This window comes from Cygnus atratus, chromosome 1 (assembly GCF_013377495.2).
Source record: "Cygnus atratus isolate AKBS03 ecotype Queensland, Australia chromosome 1, CAtr_DNAZoo_HiC_assembly, whole genome shotgun sequence".
NCBI lineage: Eukaryota > Metazoa > Chordata > Aves > Anseriformes > Anatidae > Cygnus > Cygnus atratus.
The window spans coordinates 42,069,250-42,088,764 of record NC_066362.1 but is presented as its reverse complement, the minus strand read 5'-3'; the positions used below and the strand labels follow the sequence as shown (position 1 = coordinate 42,088,764).

At 37.3% G+C, this 19,515-nt stretch overlaps 1 protein-coding gene across 3 annotated transcripts in view; it reads right to left on the bottom strand.

The window, feature by feature from the left end:
* SYT1 (synaptotagmin 1) overlaps positions 1–19,515 on the bottom strand; it is a 355,350-nt gene that overhangs the window by 80,588 nt on the left and 255,247 nt on the right. For all 3 annotated transcript variants that reach the window (XM_035544091.2, XM_035544092.2, XM_035544093.2), the window contains exons 5-6: positions 13,749–13,933; positions 756–878 (exon numbers count right to left, since the gene is read on the bottom strand). In XM_035544091.2, the coding sequence (XP_035399984.1) occupies positions 756–878; positions 13,749–13,933 (308 nt within the window). The remainder of the gene's footprint in view (positions 1–755; positions 879–13,748; positions 13,934–19,515) is intronic.

The window sequence follows — 19,515 nt, the reverse complement described above, 5'->3', positions numbered from 1 at the left end:
ACAATGAGCTTTAATATCTGTCTATGAGTTGGTTGAATGGGTCAGTTGTACATCCAAATCACATTAGGGTATCTGTTGCTACTGAAAATTTGGGGAAGTAAGCCAAAGTTTGGTCTTAATATCTTCAGAGTATGGCATGAAATAATATCTGTCCTTGGCTGGAGATTCTTCCTGTCCAACTGTCCTATTCTTTGGAGGACAGAACTTTTCATTTGGATTTCAGTTCCAAACTAAATTGTCTTTAGCAAATAGCTGTACTTTCATGGAAAGCAGCAGAATTTGAGATTGCTAGTTAATAAGGCAAAGATGACAAGATGCATTGAAAGACAGCTACTTCTGGTAATCTTACAAACTTGCTAAAAGAAAACTTGCATCAATTAAAATTGATGAATCAACTTACTTTTATGTCTCTCTTTCCCCCCCTGCCCCCAATCTTTTTGCTTGTGTTTTAAATATGCAGAGGCAGAAGCTATCTTTTATTGTTTACATGTAGATGCTGTAGTATAATGTGGCTTGACGTTGATTGGTGACACTTTAATATGTTATTAACAATTAGATAAAACTGTCTTCAATTTTGATTAAAGGTATACATTTAGAGTACATTGAACACCTATTTAGTAATATTTATGTCATGAATCTTCGGTCTTGCTTTCTCCCTTTATTCAGTGCAAGCTATATTTACCATATCTACATGTATAACTTCATTTTCCCTTGCCCACAGAGAATTGAAATGTTACAGGTTGGTTGTTTCAAACCTGATTGTTCTGGAAGTCATAATCCAAAGAATATTGGATTTTCCCTAGTTTCTCCACTTCTTTGGGTTCTTCTTTCTCTTCCCCATCAGTCAGCCCAGTCTCAGCATCATCATCCTTAAGAGCCTAGAAAGAAGGAATGTAAAATTAATATATAAGGCTAACTCTTAAACACTGGTTTAAAACAGACACTGTCCTCAAATCTATTTTGAAGCCATTAAAAGCAAGCATGACAGCAGAAATCCAAGTATGCAGTTTACGTATATATTTATACTATTTATGTTGCTCAAAATATTATAAACCAGCAAGCAAGCAATGGAAGTAGGAAGAAAGCTTCTTGAAATATTACAAGCAACAACTGTTATAAAACCTGAAAGTAGAAAGAAAATATCAACTTGATATCAAGGAATTCTTCTGGGCTCACACTGTCTCTTAAAGAGGCACAAGGAGGCAAACATGCTATTAAATATGCAAAGTCACGCATTCACTCAAGTTAAGGATATCTTGGCAATGTGAAACCTAGTTGTGCATGCTGTGAATTGTTTGCAATTGGCAACACACTTCTGTAGGATTGCTATGATAAAGAGCATGTGTTGTGGATGTGTTCTTCCTACAGTCATATGCCAAACATTTCTCATGTTTATTTAGAATGAATATGGAAGCAAAGGTATCACCATGCCATTAGCAAGTGCATGTTTCTCCTTTTCCCTCCCTCCCGAGACCAATTTCATTTTTATTCATTCTTGCTGTAAAGCTTAGCTGAACCAAATTGATTGAAAGCTGATTGTACTTTGCTTGGAAAGAAATACAAAACTCCATACAGTTTTGCCTATTATATAAAACCTGCTATTTTTAAAGGATGCAGCAGTTATCTTAGTTTTTATACATAATGAAAATACTAAGTGATGCCATTATTTTTGCTGTACCAGAAAGCAGAAGCATTTGCACAGTGAAAAAGCGAATTTATGCCATTATTAAACCATAAAAACTGTACCTAACTATGTAGTTCTTATTCAAGCAGATTCTTTACTGTGTAAGAACTGAAAATGGGCAAAAGTGATGAGGAAAATAGTGAAAAATTGTGGAAAATGTGAAAATAAATTTTATATTGTGAAAGCAAAGAATCGATACCGAGAACTTTCATCTAGAATTGTGATTTGCACACTACAGAGTAAACAATATAAAAGTACCTTCAATATGGAGCTTCTGCTTGCACAGACAGACTATTAAGTGCAAGAATAAGATTTGCTGTTTTATTTTGTTCTTTTTTTTTTTTTTTCTTCACAATGTGAGGCAGTCTGAAGAAATCTACAGCATTTAGACACAATAGGTTGCAGCTGGAGCTCTATATCTGAAGAGACAGCGAGGCTGGAAAGTAGCAATACCCACAGCTGATGGTGGCTTGTGAGAAAAAAAAATGCAGAAAAGCATTAACATTCTCACTCAGCCATGAAAGCTGTGGAGGCTATGCAACAGTTGTGTGGGTGTGGTAAGAGGAAAGATTGATCTCTGAAGTAGAAAATGTTATTTTTCAGAAACCGGATCTAAAATTCAAAAGGTCAGACTGAAAACTGTACAGTATTAAGTAATTATTTTTCTACTTTTTGAAAAAAAAAGAAAATCAGCTGGCATAGCTCAACTGAAATCAATGCAACAACATTGATTTATGCAAGCCGAGGAGCTGGGTTACAGTTAAATACCTGAATGTTAGTGAGTGATGGACTCTTTACTAGGAACATAAATTACAGCGTACCAGCATGAGGTCAGTGAGAAAGGTTGACAATGGATGAGAATCACCTGTAATGTTGGAAAAGTAATACTTCTGAACTAAGCCAATTCTGTTTGGAAGGGCTGAACTGCCTGATATTAATGTTATTTTGAGATATTTTAATTGCTGAGCTGCTAGTGAGTTCCCTGGCTGTGGTACAACAACATTTTTGTTAACACAACAACAAAGATGGCACTTAAAACCTAGCAGGTTCTACGGCAAGAGGATAATGTTGGAACAAAGTCAGTCTGGGACACAGCCCCTTCAGGACCATACACTGGACTTTAAGGATATGGAATGGCGTGATTATACCAAGCATCTTGCTTTCACTGGTGATAAAAATAAGGCTGAGATTCTGTGATCACACACACACACAAAAAAAGATGTGACTCAGTCAAACCGAAACAACCACATTGATCTGAGCCTCGAGACAACAGGAAGCAATAACTCAGAGCAGGATGTTAACTCCAGGACCCACTGCTCTGAATCATCACGGTATTGCCCTAGCAGAAGACTCCATGATAAAAGAGTGATAAACAGCTCCAGTATATCACTGTTTCTGGGATAAGTACTGGTCTTTCTGCTATTACATCTACTTTTGACCTGGATTTTGTTTGAGCAGAGCAATCCTGAAGCCATTCCTCAAGAATAAAATGGAGAATGCAAAGAGAAACTTCTGTGTTAATTTCCAGCTACAAGGCATCTGTAACTATTGCATCAAGGCAAAAATTACATACCCATACACTCTCTAGAAAAACTATATACTCTTCTGCATAGCCGATCAAACTGGGAGATGTGCCAGAGCTGTGGGTATCTCAGAGTGATTTTTTTTTTTTTTTACTATGTCTCTAGAAATTACAATGGGAAGTTAACGTCCTTCTTGCAAGGGAGTTCTGAAGTGCAGGCACAAAACATTGTGTGACTGGGAAACTCTTCTCCATAGGTTATCAGAGTCCTATTGGAAGGTGAAAGCTATTTCCCAGGAGAGATGGAAAATGTTTCATATTACTCACATCACCTGAGTGGCTATATTGTTCTTGACCTTGACTCAGATACATTGAAGAACTAAGAAACACTAAGAATAAGATGGTGTTCAGATTTGGCCAAGGTTTTGGAGTCAGGGGAGGGAAGAAATAACAAATGGTTATTTCTAAAGAAATCAGTATATAATAGTTTTTACCTTCAGGAGAGGAATTTGCTTTCAAACCAAAGGCCAATGCTTCAAGAAGAAGCTGAGTCAAAGGAAGCACAGAAGTTTCTCATGTGTGATGCAGCTGCTGTGTTCCAAAGAGGAAGAAGAATTGGATTGCTTCAAAGTACTTGAAATACCCCACAGGGATTTTCATTTTTTATTGAGATTTTCTGAAAGATCAATATTTAATGGAATCGTACTGCAACCCACAATTTATAATACATTATATCACGCTATATTGAATCTTATTGTTGTATTGCTACAATCAATTAAAATAAGCAGCTATATTTTATTGGTTTTAGAATCAGTAAAATGTTTTTAATTATAAGCCAACTTTCTCCTCAAGCCTCTTCATCTGACATGACAGTGATCAGAAAGCCTGGATTTCAATGCAGAGCAATATAAGTCTTACTTTTCCTACTATTTCTTTTAATTCCATGACATTTTAATGCATTTTGTGCATGTGTGTGTGAAATACACATCACAAAAATCTATTACAACATCATGCTGGTAAACAGATATATTTTTTCTATGTTGGGATGAATGTGAAATTTGCTCAAGTGAATGTATGCAGAAATAAACAGCAAGGAAAAATCTACGTCCTCTTACATGTGTGTAAGTCTCTAAAAAATGCATGTTTACAGGTAAGTAGGAATGTACAAAAAAAGTGTTGATTCATCGTGAGGTGACACTTTCACATCAAATGAAATCAGCAAGTGGGAAAAGTTACGTTGTGCCAAGGACTGTGCCAGAGCCATTCAATATATGATATGTTTTCTTAGAGCTGGAAGACAAAATGAATTCTATTGAGTACCCTCTGATTTAATCCATATTTGAATGAAATCTGTAACTAGTTTGAACCAAGGGTACAGACATAAATTTACATATGCCATTAGGATTTTCATTTCTGTGCCATGCTTAGTCAATTGTTCCCAAGCTCATCTACTCTGCAGTGGTTCCTACAACAAATAGGGCTAAATTACAGCAATCTGAGATCCACAGTTCAATCTGCTGGCTCTTTCTTCACTTCCATAACATAATTAAGGGTGGTTTTACAGTCTCCTCTTTTCTTCTGGGTTGTTAAAGAAAATGCTTTGTTTTCAATTTTTTGTAGTTTCATCTTTTGCATAAAAACTAGAAAGAACAAAACAAAGCACTGCTTTTGATCACAATTCTACAGACTCCACACCCTGCAGTGGGTTTTTGCAATTCTTGGGCTTCCTCCCCACTCCACTCCAGCACTCAAGAGAAGCCTCTTGATGGTGACACTGCCATTCTGATTCTTTGAACATCCCTTGCTTCCAGCTCAGTTCCACCAATGGCCACATGCCCTGTCACTGCTATTCACCACAAACCACAAGATATCCTGGGCATTTAAAAAGCTTTATGTATTCTTTTATTTACTCCCTCCCAACAGTGTATTTTCTTGCCCTCTGCACAGCAAAGCAGAGGCCACAATTCCGTCTGAGTCACTGTGAGGACATGAAGATGGTGTATACACCAAGAAGGTGTATTTTGATTTTTGATTCTGGTCTCAGTTATCTTTGTATATCATTGTTAATGCCTACTTCACAATCTATTGAGGACAGCAAGCAGAAACATGTTTTACTGTTGTATGTATGGAAACACTTTCATTAGCAGTGTTTTAGGGTTGCTTACATTTGAGGGGTGACCTGTGGCATCGCTTTTAAGGAAGCAAGTTACCAGTAAGCCAGGAGACATGTTAGATTGAAAGCATAACTATGACTGCTGTAAGGTTATTTGTGGCACAGTGCATGCTGCAGTCTGAGTTCTTTCTACATCTGTCCTATCAATAAGTCTTCTTGTTCATGTGGGGCGGAGGATTTTTCTTAACATGTGAGTGATGCCCAGCCCTCAGGCTTGTGCAATGCCTGCTGAGTTGAATGGAAGAAAACAATATTATTTTGTAGCGAGAATGTTCTGTGCCATGTCCAACAACAAATTTATCAGAAAGGCAATTTTTCCTCCTATTGATGTCCACACCTAGGAATGGCTGCGTTTCCACTAATGGTGGTGCACCTCTTATCAATTTTCACATTTGAGTAGACCACAATTCTGATGTCGCCAATTTTTATCCTGGGGAAAAAAGAAAAATTCCTGGCTGATTCCCTATCACAAAACAGAAAAGCCTGCAATTGTAACACATTCTCTATCAGAGTCCCTCAGAAGGAAAGACAACATTTCATTCTTTCAGCATCTGCCTTCTCTCCATGAATTAATTTAAAGAGCATGTTGTGCATGGGTTTCCAGTGGCTGAGCCAGGCTTTGGTCACTGTGAAATCTACTTTGCCATTACTGCTGTAAGACTGTTGGCCTCACACATCAGCAGTGGGCCACACCAATGCACAGAATGAGCACAGCCCTGCTGTGTCCAGCATGCGATGCCTTAACATTACTTCCTTGCTTGTTATCCAGGTTTTAAATGGTCTGTTGGATTATTCAAAGGCTTTCTTTCTTTAGGAGCTTGATGACACAAGGCCATCACATTCAGCTTAAGCGCTCCCTGAATTGTTGGGGTACTGAAATACTTACTACTTTTGGTTCAATGGAGGAATACAGCAAAAAGTTGGAACTAAGTCCCCAAATCATTTTTTTTTCTTGTAGACAGTGTTTATTTGCTGAAAAGAGATGCAGTCAATCTCAACCTGGGGGCCTATTTTGGAAGTTCACCCGGTGGGTCAGGGCTGTGCTTTGAACACAGGGCCCATGTGCATGAACAAAAAGAAGCAAGCGTTTTTGCAAGTACGCTAGCATGCTCTGCCCCCACTTCCCATATGGCAGTGGTTCGTTGTGCTAAGCAGCAGGCTGTGAGTAGGAGGCAGATTTAGGCTGCTTGGCCAGTGCATGCTGCTCAATCAATTGTTCTTCATCCTCCCCAAATGAATGGCAAAGGGCCAGATGGAAACATGCTTTGGGATAGAGTTGGATCCTGGGCATGGGAGGACCACTCCGAGTACTAAATTTATTTCTGTTTGAGAAATTTGTCATACTATATAATTAGTGCTACATCTATTTAACAGTGAAAATTAATCTAAATATAGCCAGACATGATTTATTGGGTGCCACATTGACATACAGAAGAAAAAGCTGGCAAAGAACTGTCCTTTTGGCTTATTTGCATAAAAAGAGATAATCTTTGACCATCCTCTCAACAGTACCTTGTCAAGACCCAAGATATTCTCATGCTTTAAGGTTATTCTGCTATTTATACCTATTATCCACTATTTTGTTTGTAAACAATAAATTCCTTTGCTTAAAGGAATTAAAACACCAGTAGGTTTTGAAATATACACATTATTGATATGAACTGCTGTTCCTTTTGTAGGTTATTCATTTCTGCTAACTTCAGGCACTTAGTGTAAGAGTTTAGCTCTCCACATAATCAGTAGATACAGGTAAATGTCTGATTCAAATCACTTAATTTACAGAATAATTGCATACTTCCTAGACACCATTCATTAGAAACCTGCAGACTCTGGTCTTGAATAAAGAGTTCAAAACCTGGTCTGTTAATCAAGAAAATGGAAGAAAAAAAAACGTCTTAACTATGGAAGCTTCCAGTAGCAAGACCTTCAGTATAGAAAACAAGACATGTAAGAAAATGAGTAGGATCCATATCTTCATATCATTCTAACATTACAATAGGTTACAATAAAAGTAATTAATTATTTTACAGGACAAAAAGGAGGAAAAAGAAACTAAGGAAGCAGGCAAAGCAAGCTTCTATGTCTTGTTGGGAATGGCTGAGAAGAAGAGATAGGAATGCAAATAAGCCCAGACTTGTGGCTCACAGCTGTTGCTTTCATAATTTCCAGGTTCTGAAGTCTAATATAAATCTGAGCTAAATAAGAGTATTGTAGAAAACCCTGCAGAACACAAACACTCATATATAGCACTGTATCTTCATAAACATTCTGCTTTCACATTTTTCAGGAAGTTTTATGCATCCTGCACAGTTGGTTTCTGAGACAGGTGTTGAAAAAAAAAAAAAAGCAGGATGATTGCTCAAGCCTGAGGTTGAATTAATACACAAATGGGGCTCAATCAACCCATTTTGACTATTACAGTATAGTTATTGTTCTTGTTTTCGAAAAATGACTTGTTCACTTTATTTTTGACTAGTTTTCTGCACTGTACTGGATCTGAAGCACATATTGTCTTTCTGAGTGTGAATAGGAGATACTTCATTGCATTATGGATAAGCCATGGTGAACATTAATGTCAGCATCGGCTGAAGATGCCAACAAGTGGGAATAGAATGGGAATTAGCTTGATGAGACCGGCAGACAGCACCGTGGAATAAATACACTGACTATTCTCTAGGCATTCAGCAGGGAAAACAAATAAACACACAAGCAAACATTGCAGAAGAAAAGACCAGCAATGGAGTTGCTGTCCCCCAAGAAGATCCCTTGGATTATATCTGGCAATAAAGGCTTGGGTTCCCTCAAATGAAATCCAGGCTCTCTGGAATTTGTTTCAGATTTTCCCCAACTTCATTTTTGGTATCTTCTTCACTGGTAGTTCACAGGTCAACACACTACTTTGAAACATTTCTGAGAGCACCTAACGTTAAAAAGCTTTTCCCTTCAGTATTTTGTTTCTATGAGGGGAAGGGTGTTTACTGCTCAACAGCTAAAATCAAAAGGTGAAGTAGTCAAAGAAAATCATTACATGCTGAAGTTTGGTTGAGTGAAATTTCAGCACTCACTATCATATTACTTTATAATGCCCCATAATTTCCCTGCTATTAATACACGAAAATTAAACAGATGAAGTTATGATGAAGTTAGTACATAACCCCAGTGGAAAGGAAGGCCTACATAGAGGGAAAAAAAGCATACAGAGAAATCAGTGATAGACTGAAGGCCACAGTAAGTCAGCAGCACAGTCAAGAACATACTTTATATATTCCAGGGTATACTACATATACCTGATACGAAGTCTCCTCTTTCGCCTAACAGACACATCCATTGTAAAACAAAAATCTTTCACTAGTGACAGTGTTTCACCTTGATGCAATGAAGAATGACTGAGATATTAAATCACCTTCTCTACAAATGCTTTGTGACCTAATAAAAGGTACAGACAACCACAGCAATTATTCTCCAAGCAACAGGGATAAATTTTACTAATTTTTCAGTGTTGCTGTTCATGTCTGAAATGATTAAGTCTATTCCTTTCCTCAGCACAGGCTGAGGTTAAGCAAGAATTTTGCTGTATCAATGCATTAAATTCAGACCCAATAATTCAGCAGCAAGAATAGTGTCTAGAGCTGGCTGTTTGGGGCTTTTTTATTTATTTATTTATTTATTTTTATTTTCCTAAGGGAAAAAGTAGTGGCAGCCCTACTGGAGGCATGGCAGAGACTGGAAAGTTACAAAGATAAAAATTGTGAAAAGATCTCATAAAAACACTAGCGATAGTGGTCACTCAGGTGCACCAACAGAAATCTGCAGTAAGACCACTTAAAGCATTTCCATGGTGTATAAAGAACTTAAAGCATGTGCACTGTACTGAGATGATAGGAGAGCCCACAATAAGTTTCATGAAGTACCAATAATTTTAGTGACACTAAGAAAAAGACAGTAAAAATACATACTGCTTTTGTCTACTTTTGATATGGTGACATTTATACAAGAAGGAAATAACACTAGCAAGTTATTTTTAGGTGCCTATCAATTTTAAACTTGAGCTTTCTAGTACAGTTTGATTTAATATTTTAACTAAAGAAAAAATGACAACCTCTTTTCTCTATACCTCTGCTAGCCTCCCACCGAGAAAATACCCAATCAGTTTGGTTCAGCTTCTTGATGTGTGTACCAAAGCTACTACATATAAATCTCAGCTGAGGAGCCAGCACTGTCAGAAGACTATATGTATCAGAGCCTTAGACTAGGTGCGTCCAAATAGTGAAATAAACCTACCGCAAGTGACAATCCAGAACAGTCATGAGACACAACATAGACAAGGAGGACATAGAAGGAAGAAATAAAAATTAAAACATCCACATACAAACATTAGTAAAAACCACGGAGAAATGACCTTTTCACAGTAGTACATTCTTATAATAATTTGCCTCTCCAGAAGGAATCATACCCTCCCCCTAGCCCTTGATGGAGCTGTGTGCTCTACTTGAATAAGTAACCACTGCCTGCAGTAGAATTGTGTTTGAAGATTGAAAACCTAATCTTTATTTTATCTCTTCTCCAACTTTACTGCAACCAAATTTGCAGTATCTTTACTTATGTCAAGCTATATGGATCTATAAGGGTTTGGCATGGATGTGCAGGTCAGCATGGGCACAAGTAAGGGAGAAAGGATTTGTCTCTTTGACAAATGAAACGAGGCTAAGATGGAAATTATACTTCCAGAGGCTGATACTTTCAATTTGCCAAATGCTGCTCCCTTTCAAGTTCTGTGTGCCTAGGGAACTAGGATCTTGTAAGATGCCAAGTGCCTATCAACTGCTATTATGTACTCTCAGCTGAAGGCAACAGGTAATTAGCACTTGCATGTTCAGGCCTAACAATGACAACTAAGCTTTTTGTTTTTTGACAACATTTCAGATCTTTGGTACTGTACATTGCCCTTTATAAAGAAAGTTAATTTTTTTTTTTAATCCTTTCCATTTTATGGCAGAACCTCTAACGTGGTTCATTTCTCTTTACTGAAATATTGCACATTTAAGATTGCCTGTAGCTCAGCATGCACTGATAATTCAGGATTAAACTATCAGAAGAAACAATTGGAAAGAAAAGATAGCAAAAAATTCAAACATTACGAATTACATTGCTAAAAACTATTGAATGCCAAGGACTTAAAATCTGTACACTACCAGACTGCTAGGTAAGAATTTAAAGGGCTAATTCAAGTAGCCTGTTTTTGAAATCCCAGACAGTGAAAGGGAAGGTTGGCTGGAGACTTGGTGATGCATTCACTTATTAAGGGTCTGACATTTACATCAGCAGAGATTCTATCTTCAGGTTTAACTATGCAAAACAAACCATGCTGGTTAAATTGCAAAATATTTGGGCAAAAGTATAATTAAATACCTATACAGAATATTTTGAAAGGAATCATCTTGAAATAATTATGTAACATTTCAAAGTTTGAGCCATCTTTGTTGACAGATAAGAAACCATGATTCAGCTTTTTATCATTTTTTTCCCATGAAAAATAAACTCCATATTAATTACATAATACAATTTTGCATTTAAAATATTTATTTTCCAAGAACCCATGGTCATTTATCCAGGTCCTAACAAATATAATTAAAAACACTGAATAATATATTGTAAGTGCAACAGTGGTCTTAAATGATACGGAAAAAACTCCACATAAATATCAACCAACAAATTGTACATTATTTATCCTACAACAAAGTGTTAGGTTTGGTATCATTAGTAACATTGGTAGAATACAACAAACGTCACAACGATTTTTTCCACAAACATAATCAAAGAGTTCTTCCAAATTATGCTTGCTTCAATGGAAAGAAGTTGGCTAACAGTAGCCCAGGGTGACCCAACAATTGATGATATGATTTTCCATGCGTGGCTGTGGGGAAATATCTCACAATTACTTAATAACAATAACCAGAACAATATCTATAAATCCAATACAAGGAATTCTTGAATCCTAAACCAAGGTGCTTAAAGAAAAGAGGCTTCACATTTGTCATATAGAGAAAACAAAATCAGTAAAATCTTTTTCAAAGGAGAACCCAAAATTTCTGTTGTCTTCTGAGCTCAACCTCACTAATCTTCCTGAACTTGGAACAGGTGCCTCTACATTAGTGATCTTGTGTTCTAATGAGGTTGTTTTCAGGTACGGATTTGCCTTGTGTCTACACTTGGGAGTTTTGCACTTCAATACACCAGTGTGACATATGAAAAACATCTTTCCTCCTGGTGGAACCAAGGTTGAAACTGTGCACCTGGGTGCTGTCTGAAGTGGTCCACTTGCAGTGTGGATGCAAGGGACTCTGTCCACTTGCTCTCTTTGCCTTTGTAGGAGTCTGTGAGTTGTGGTAAGACAATCTGGGATGGCTGTAGGGAAATCTGCTTTGTATTTCCTACTGGCTGTAGACACATGACTACACCTGGAACCTACAACTGGTATGACCTTTGTTAGCTGTAGTGTAAGATTAAGCCTCACTCTTTCCTTTGCCTCTCAAATGCTGACAGTGTGTACAATGGCCACTACAAAACGTTGATACATACAGCTTGAAAGTAATGAATTTCGCCAAAGTTTGGTGTAGTGTATAATCTAGAAAAGTTAACTACTGTCTAATATATTAACATTTCAGTAGTGGCTATTGCAATTAACTAGTATGAACAGGTGAAAAACAACTGAATTTTTAGTATTTTTATTTTCATACTGTCCACTTAGCAACAACAACAAAAACTGCCCTCTTGTGTGATGCTGGAAACTTGATATAGCTCTGATAGCTCTGCACCTTTGAAGTGTATCCATTGTTTTCCTCCCCTTACCTGAGCTCATTTCACACTCCACTAAGGTGATCCAGCTGCAGTTGGCCATCAAACTTGTAAGGTCTCCTCACCCACCTTTCTTGCTTTCCTCCTATCATATCTCACATACTTGGAGAATTGTGCTAACCTGTTCCAAGACTCTTGAAGACTGGGTGATGAGCTCTATCCATTGCTGCTCCATCACTGTATAGTGGGATCCCACCACTGGTTCTGGTCTGCTCTGTTCACCTAGCTACTGTACTCTACGGTTTTCTTCTTGGACCTTGTTCTTGATCTAATGACACTAGTCCTCAGGTTCCCAGATTTAGCTTGTACTAATCAACTTGCTTTCAGTCCAGCTTTCTTCACACACTAAATTGTGTCCAGCTTATTGAAGGAACTACTCATTCCTTACCTTGCTTTTATCTTCTCTCTTTGGCTGGATAAGCATTTCTGATTTGCTCTGGCTCAATCTTACAAAGGGTCTTGGAAGCACAGACACATGTAATATCTTTACAATAGTCTCCTACTGAAGAGGTTTTGCAAAGCAGTTCTCTAACTCTCCTCAGAACTTTATGTTTGAAAAATGCAGCCCTTTGTCTTAGCTTAGGAAATATGGCATTGCATTAAGGATACATGAATTCATCACATTTATTATTTCCCCATTCTTCTGCTTATTCTTAACAGTTTTCCTTATGAATTCTTAGCAGCAGAATCATCAGGAAGGACAATACTAAAACCCTGGCAATATATATATATACACATATATTTATATTTATATTTTTTCTTTCAGGAACATATTAATTAAGTCTGTGGCACTGAGGATTAGGTCCTGTAACCTTCTGCTTCTCTTGCGTGAAACAGATCTAAATGACAAGTTTTCTTGCCCTCATGAAAATGATACTACTCAAAGGACATTATGCTAATCTCTTCCTCCAAGTTACTCCATTGACTTACAGCTACAAGTATGTTCTGTTATCTTTAATCTCCTCCTCTCTAATACAAAATCTCCGAGCATCACTGTGCTGAATGACCCATGCTCTTTCTTTTTGATTGTTTTTCCTTGTTTCTATGCTTCTCATTTTCTCCTCTATATCGTTGTTTGTTTCTCAGTTGAACTTATGCTTTTGTATAAAAAGAGATTCAGAGTACAGATCTGTTTGTTTATCGTTGATGCTCTGAACCACTGCTAGGAAGATATACAAATGTTGTACTTGGTCTTGGTCAAAGTCCTGAAAAAGGACAGTTGAAAATTGCACACATTTACTGCATTTTTGGGACAGCCAAGATACTGTCAATAAACTTGCCCCTTCCAGATGAGTCACTACACTCCTGTTCATTTTTTTAGCAGAGAAGAGAAACTGGCTGACTGCTTTATCAGTGATGCCATACCCATATTCATTTTTTGTGATACGGCTGAGGAGATGCTGACAATCAGTCTCCTCTTCACAAAGCCACTATTGAGGCAACAAACAAAACATTTTTGTAGACGCATCCTTCAAATACAACTCAAGAATTGAAGAAAAGGAGAGGTACTTTACCTGGTCTTTCATGGTTTTCCCTAAATCTTTAACATCTTTCATGTTAATAGCATTCTTCCCTCCCTTCTCCTTTCCCTTCTTCTTGTTCTTCTTTTTGAACAAGCATTTCTTACAGAGACAAAAGCAGCAGGTAAGGATTAATAGGACTGCAACTATGGCTATGGCTATTAAGGCCCAAGGTGGCACTGGAAGAGAAAAAGAAACACACACAAAAAGAAAGTTGTAAACTGTTAGTAGGGTTAAATTTAGAAACAAGCACATTTCTTTCACAGCTAAGCCTTTTGCAAAGAAAATACCTTGCAGAAATACCTGAAATTCGTTCTAAAATACGCTGTCATCATTTGTACACTTCTCCCAAGCAAGCATTTGCACACACAATGCCAATTTAACTCATCTATCTATTTATGTGCCTGGTGACACAGATCAAACTAACTTGCAGCTATTTTGATTAATTGACCATCTGAAAACAGTATGTGCAAAATATTTACACTGTGCAAATCTGTAAAATGCTTGGCACATTTAGGCAATCACTTGCTTCTTTCTTTAATCATCTCCACAACCCACCTGGCATTGTATTGTGGCTGAATAGGGTGGAACTGACCGGGACTTTCCTGTTTTCAGAACAGCATCCATTCCAAGCAGTCAAGTTTTGATGAAGAGCCCTTCTCCTCTGCCCATTGCTGTACCTGACAGACTCACAGACTCCTCACAACAGATGCAGGTCGAGGCCACCAGTAAACACTGACCAAGGGCACAGGACTGTCAAACCAAGGGCGTTTGTGCTATTAGTCATCATGCCCTAACACTAGCAGAGTTTTAGTACATAAGTATATTTTCACCTATAGTTTCCTACCAAGAAAAGCATAGTTCAAAGTTCAGATATTTCATTCAGTCCAGGATGCTGGACACAGCTGTAGTATGAATAAATAATACAGAATACTTACTATGATAAAATGGTCTTGTTAGAAATCAGAGTTTTGGAAAAAAATGAATTAACTTGAACACAAGTAGTCCAGGAGGGAATTGTCTTCATTCAACTCAGCTTTAATGACCACTGATGCTCACATTTAACCTGAACACCCAATGAAGCTTCAAATATTTAAGCTGTCATTTTCTAAAATCTCTAAACACACTCTACTAGGTCTGTAAGTTACTTTCTCACTGTTTTACCTAAAGGTCTGTAATATGATACAGAGCAAAACTGAAGAGTGAATAAAATTTGACATGTTGACATCAGTGAATCACAGAAGTGAATGGACAGCATAAATAGAGAAAATTAATTGCTTAAAGAAGCTAAGCAGAGTGTGAAGAATGGTCACTGGAAATTCCAGTAGAATTTACCAGTTCAGAAAGAGGACAAAGCACCTAAACCTTCCCTACTCTAAGTTTAATGACCACATTTCTAACTTTTATTCAAATGTTATTAGTGACAGACACAAAAATCATGTAGGAAAAAGAGTTAAACAATAATTTCTGTAATACTTTTTGTGCATCCAAATGTTCATTAAATGCAGCTGCTATAAAAGGGAAGCTATGTACCATATGTAGAACAAATGAGAACTGATTACTAAACAAATGAATGTTAAAAGATAAAGAGTGAACAGACTAACAGCTGTTTATGAGATGTATTTTATGGAGTCAGCAGCAGCAATTCTGCAGTAAAAGTTGCATTAGATCTGCACTTATCACATCTTAAAGTCTGTATTTCATGCACTAATGATTTCATTTTTACTTCAGATCTGGTGTGATAACTCCTCGTAGCACAACTGACTCTCCTACTAAATTTTATTTTTTCATTTGACACTCACAAATGTGAAAGCATTGCCTTTTAGAGGCAACGTGTATTCTTTTCAAATTTAAACTTCATGCATGTGCCTAGACTGCACTAGACACTTGGCCTTTGAAATTGTATTTATATAACACTGTACTTTATATTTGAGCTAATTCTTAGGAGTTCTGACAATATGAAATGAATGACGTGCCTAAATTTACCAGCTATTTGTTTTGCTGCCTTGTCAGGAGTGCTCAAAGCATGATGTGAGGGAACATGGGGAGCAGCAGTATGGGATAGGTTTGGGGCGGGATGGCACTGTGGGAGGAAAGAGAGGAGGGGCACAGCTAATGCAGGTAAGCTAGGAGAATCAAGGAATTGAGACAGGGAATGTGGGTGTTAATAGGATATATACATACACATCCTACAGATGAAAAAACTTGTGTAGGTAGTGAGTTCAGATGCCTATGTGCTGAAACTATTGTGCAAAGTGGTATTCTGGCACTGTTGCCTTGGTTTTCTGGAGCATGAACAATGTAGGGTGCCTTGGGGAGCATTTTAAACACTTGCAGATACCTCAGCTTTTTTTTTATCATGTATTGCCTGCTCTCGTCTATTTGTAATTTAATGTCACCCAATAGCTCTTGTGATGCAATTAAAGGAACACCAAATTAATATCTGAGACACCAAAAATTATGCATAATTCCTCATTATCTCTTCAAAGAAAATATACTACCTTTTTATTACAGAAAGCACAAGTAATAAATGATCAAAATTTGGGGTTTACCAAAATCTGGACATTTTCAAAAATGCCTTCAGCATTCAAGACTGAAAAAGCAAAAAGGAATGAACATTTTTTCCCCAATAAAAGTGTACTATCTCTGTCAAGGAGATGGCTCAGCAGAACATTGCCTCCAACAGACATTGCTGAATCTAACACTGCTGGCAGGGGACGTACATGCTAGATTTAAGACAAGTGAAACATACAGTTATTGTTAACTTTGAAATGATGCTCGTTGTCTTTCAAAAGCATTATTTAAATAAATGTTAATCATTTTTACATGACACAGTCAAGATTATACAAAATTATTAAAAATCCAATATTATTATTATTGTCCCAAAATTATTAAAGACTTTGAAGGTTCTACTCAATTCATGACACTGCCAGAAGATCTTGAATTCCAGAAAGCAATAAGTTTCTAAAAATTAGTTTTGTATAAAGTGTTCTCAGGGTGGACAGTCCAGAATGAAGTGACCAATGTCACTATAGCTTTGGAAAACTCAAATCTGCAGTCCTTAATTTTTTGGCATACCAACTGTGAATAATATCTATAAAAATTTTATGGACAGCATATGAATTTGGTGTTGTAGATTGGCTTACTTTAGAGCTTCATAGTGATTAATTATGGTTGAACTTTCTCGCACATAAGCAAGACTTTCAAATAATTTCATTTTCCTAGTGTTTAAATGGACAGCAAAGGGAATCTACAGTTTGAATACTACCTCCATCTATATTAAACCAGGCTGATCAGGTTCAATAGTGTAGTTTGAAACCTCAGTGTGTCTTTGGACATAATCCATTAAACAAAACACCTCTGCAGCAGACGAACTGGGGTGGGTGACACAAAAAACAGATTCTGACCAAGGGATTGAGAGATATCAGAGAGCCACAAGCGACTGGTACAATTTGTTTTACCAAGTACCAGCACAAGGGGGTGCTTTGAAACAAGCAATACTTAACCAAGCTATCAAGGAAAAGCTATAGGTTTAAGTATAATTAATATGTGCATAAGCTTTCTGGTATTTCAGTGCTATTTTCTTTGTTCTGCTCCCGTGGACAAATACAGAATACTTATCTTGAAGACGCTGTCATGAATCACTACATGATTTGGTGATTCTACAAGGCTCTTAAAGACAAATCTATTGGAGGGGATCTGCTAAGGTGGCATAGCTACTAAGAGTAAAGTTTTGAATTAGTAGCATCGATCCAGTCCCAACAGGGTACATTCCAGGACTTAACTCAGAAATGCAAGAGTGGAGTAAAAGGAAATTGCAGTGAACATGAAAGCTTTTTCCTGACCAGAATAAACTCTAGGATTATGTTGATAATGGAGATGTTTTTGGTACCAATACTGCATCCTTCACTCATGCTGAACATCAGTCAGACATGTAAGCAGCTAAAGGACTTGTGAGGTTTTCTTCAATGTTGTTTCCTACCATTAAGGTCAGCCAGTGTTGTATGCATATTGTGGGTCACTTGATGCATCTGTAACCATTTCATATATATGGCAGCTGTTGTGCACTGATATTATCATCTCACTTTGGACTTGAGAAGGGATTGATGAGGCAGATCTCCAGGCCATCCCCACTTACCGTGCTTGAACTCATGGTGTGCATGGTCTGGGAGGGCATGATGGAAATAATGTGAATATAGGCTCCCAGAGCTGCCCTAATGAAAAAGGCACTCATGCCCATATGAGCAAACCTAGTCAGAAGCATTACATGAAGCATGCAGTGTGGTACTGGGTCCTTGGGACTGACTGCTTCACACCACAGATTTGCTTCTACTGCACTGCACTAAACATAGCTTGTCTTCCAACCTGTAATCAAATCTTGTTCCACTGAATACATTAGATTCAAAGGAAAAGATGTTTTACAGAGTTACTTGATTTAAGAGCTACAAATTGTGCCCTTTATGCAAAGATATCCTTACTTAGCCTTACACAAAAAGCTTGGAGGGGTATAGGCCTTGGGTCTAAAACTGACATTCCCGTTAGGTGATCTAAAATTATCAAATGCCTCAGAGGGCATGTGACTCCAGAGGAAAGACAGTAGAGGGTAGTCACAAAATGTGTAACAGAATCAAAGTGCTGCAGTCTATAAAAGAGAATAAAACCCTTCATCCTAATAAGTTTCCTCTCTTTCTGTGTGTAATGTCACAGGAAATTTCATTAACTTAAAAAAAGAATCTAAAGAGAGAGGTCAAGAAAAAAAATGAAGAGAGGAGCTGCATTAAAAAGTGAGGACTTCCATACCAAGAATGCTGTCCAATGATAACTCGCAATTAAGCAATTAAGCAGCCCCATTTAAACTGTGATAGCAAAGGACTATCAGATGATGGCAGATTCCATATTATTGTACAAAGGAGGCCCATGGCATGTTGCAATTGATACATATTAATAATCTATGTTTCAGAGGGGGAATGCTACTTAACCAGAAGATGCAACTGTCACGTAGTTGTATGTAAAGCACATCACGTTAGGCTAAATCTCTGGTAGCCTGAGCATGAGAGCACTGGCAGTTTTTATTTATTAAACTGTACTATTTTTTTCCACTTACTGCTTCTTATCAGGAAGGAAAAATAATATATAGCCATATTAAGACTTTCTGTATAGCAACTCACCAGGGGCCACATTCTGGGAACCAATTTGATTTTCATTAGAAGTTACTTAAAAAAAAAGAAAATGTACTAAAAGCAAGGTGATAGATACCACTACTCATAGCAGAACAAATACAAAGGTGATCAATGCATAGGAAAGGAAATGCTGATACACGGTAGAATGATTTGTAAAGGAGGCAGAGAAAAACTGCAAATACATACTTAAAAATAATGATTTAAATGCTAACCTTCAGGTTTATACAGCTACATTTCCTCCCCTAACACTTATATATGAAACCTTGCTTTAACAGCATCTTAGCAAAACACTATTTTCACTTAAATTTATCTCTGATTTTTTATGTGGTTCAAGATAATGGCTTTGACTCATCACTAGAAGGAACCTCTACTAAATATCTTAACAAATGCTCTCATGCTGCATTTCCCCTTTTCTATTTTTCGAGCAATGTGCTGTTACATAATACTATCTCTATGAATAGTTTATGGGAGATACTGAGGCTTTAACTGAGATAAGAGATATGCATTTTGACAGTGAAAGTTCCCTATGTGCAAAACACTTTGTGAAAGGGTACTGATTACATGGGCTTCACCCACCGAAT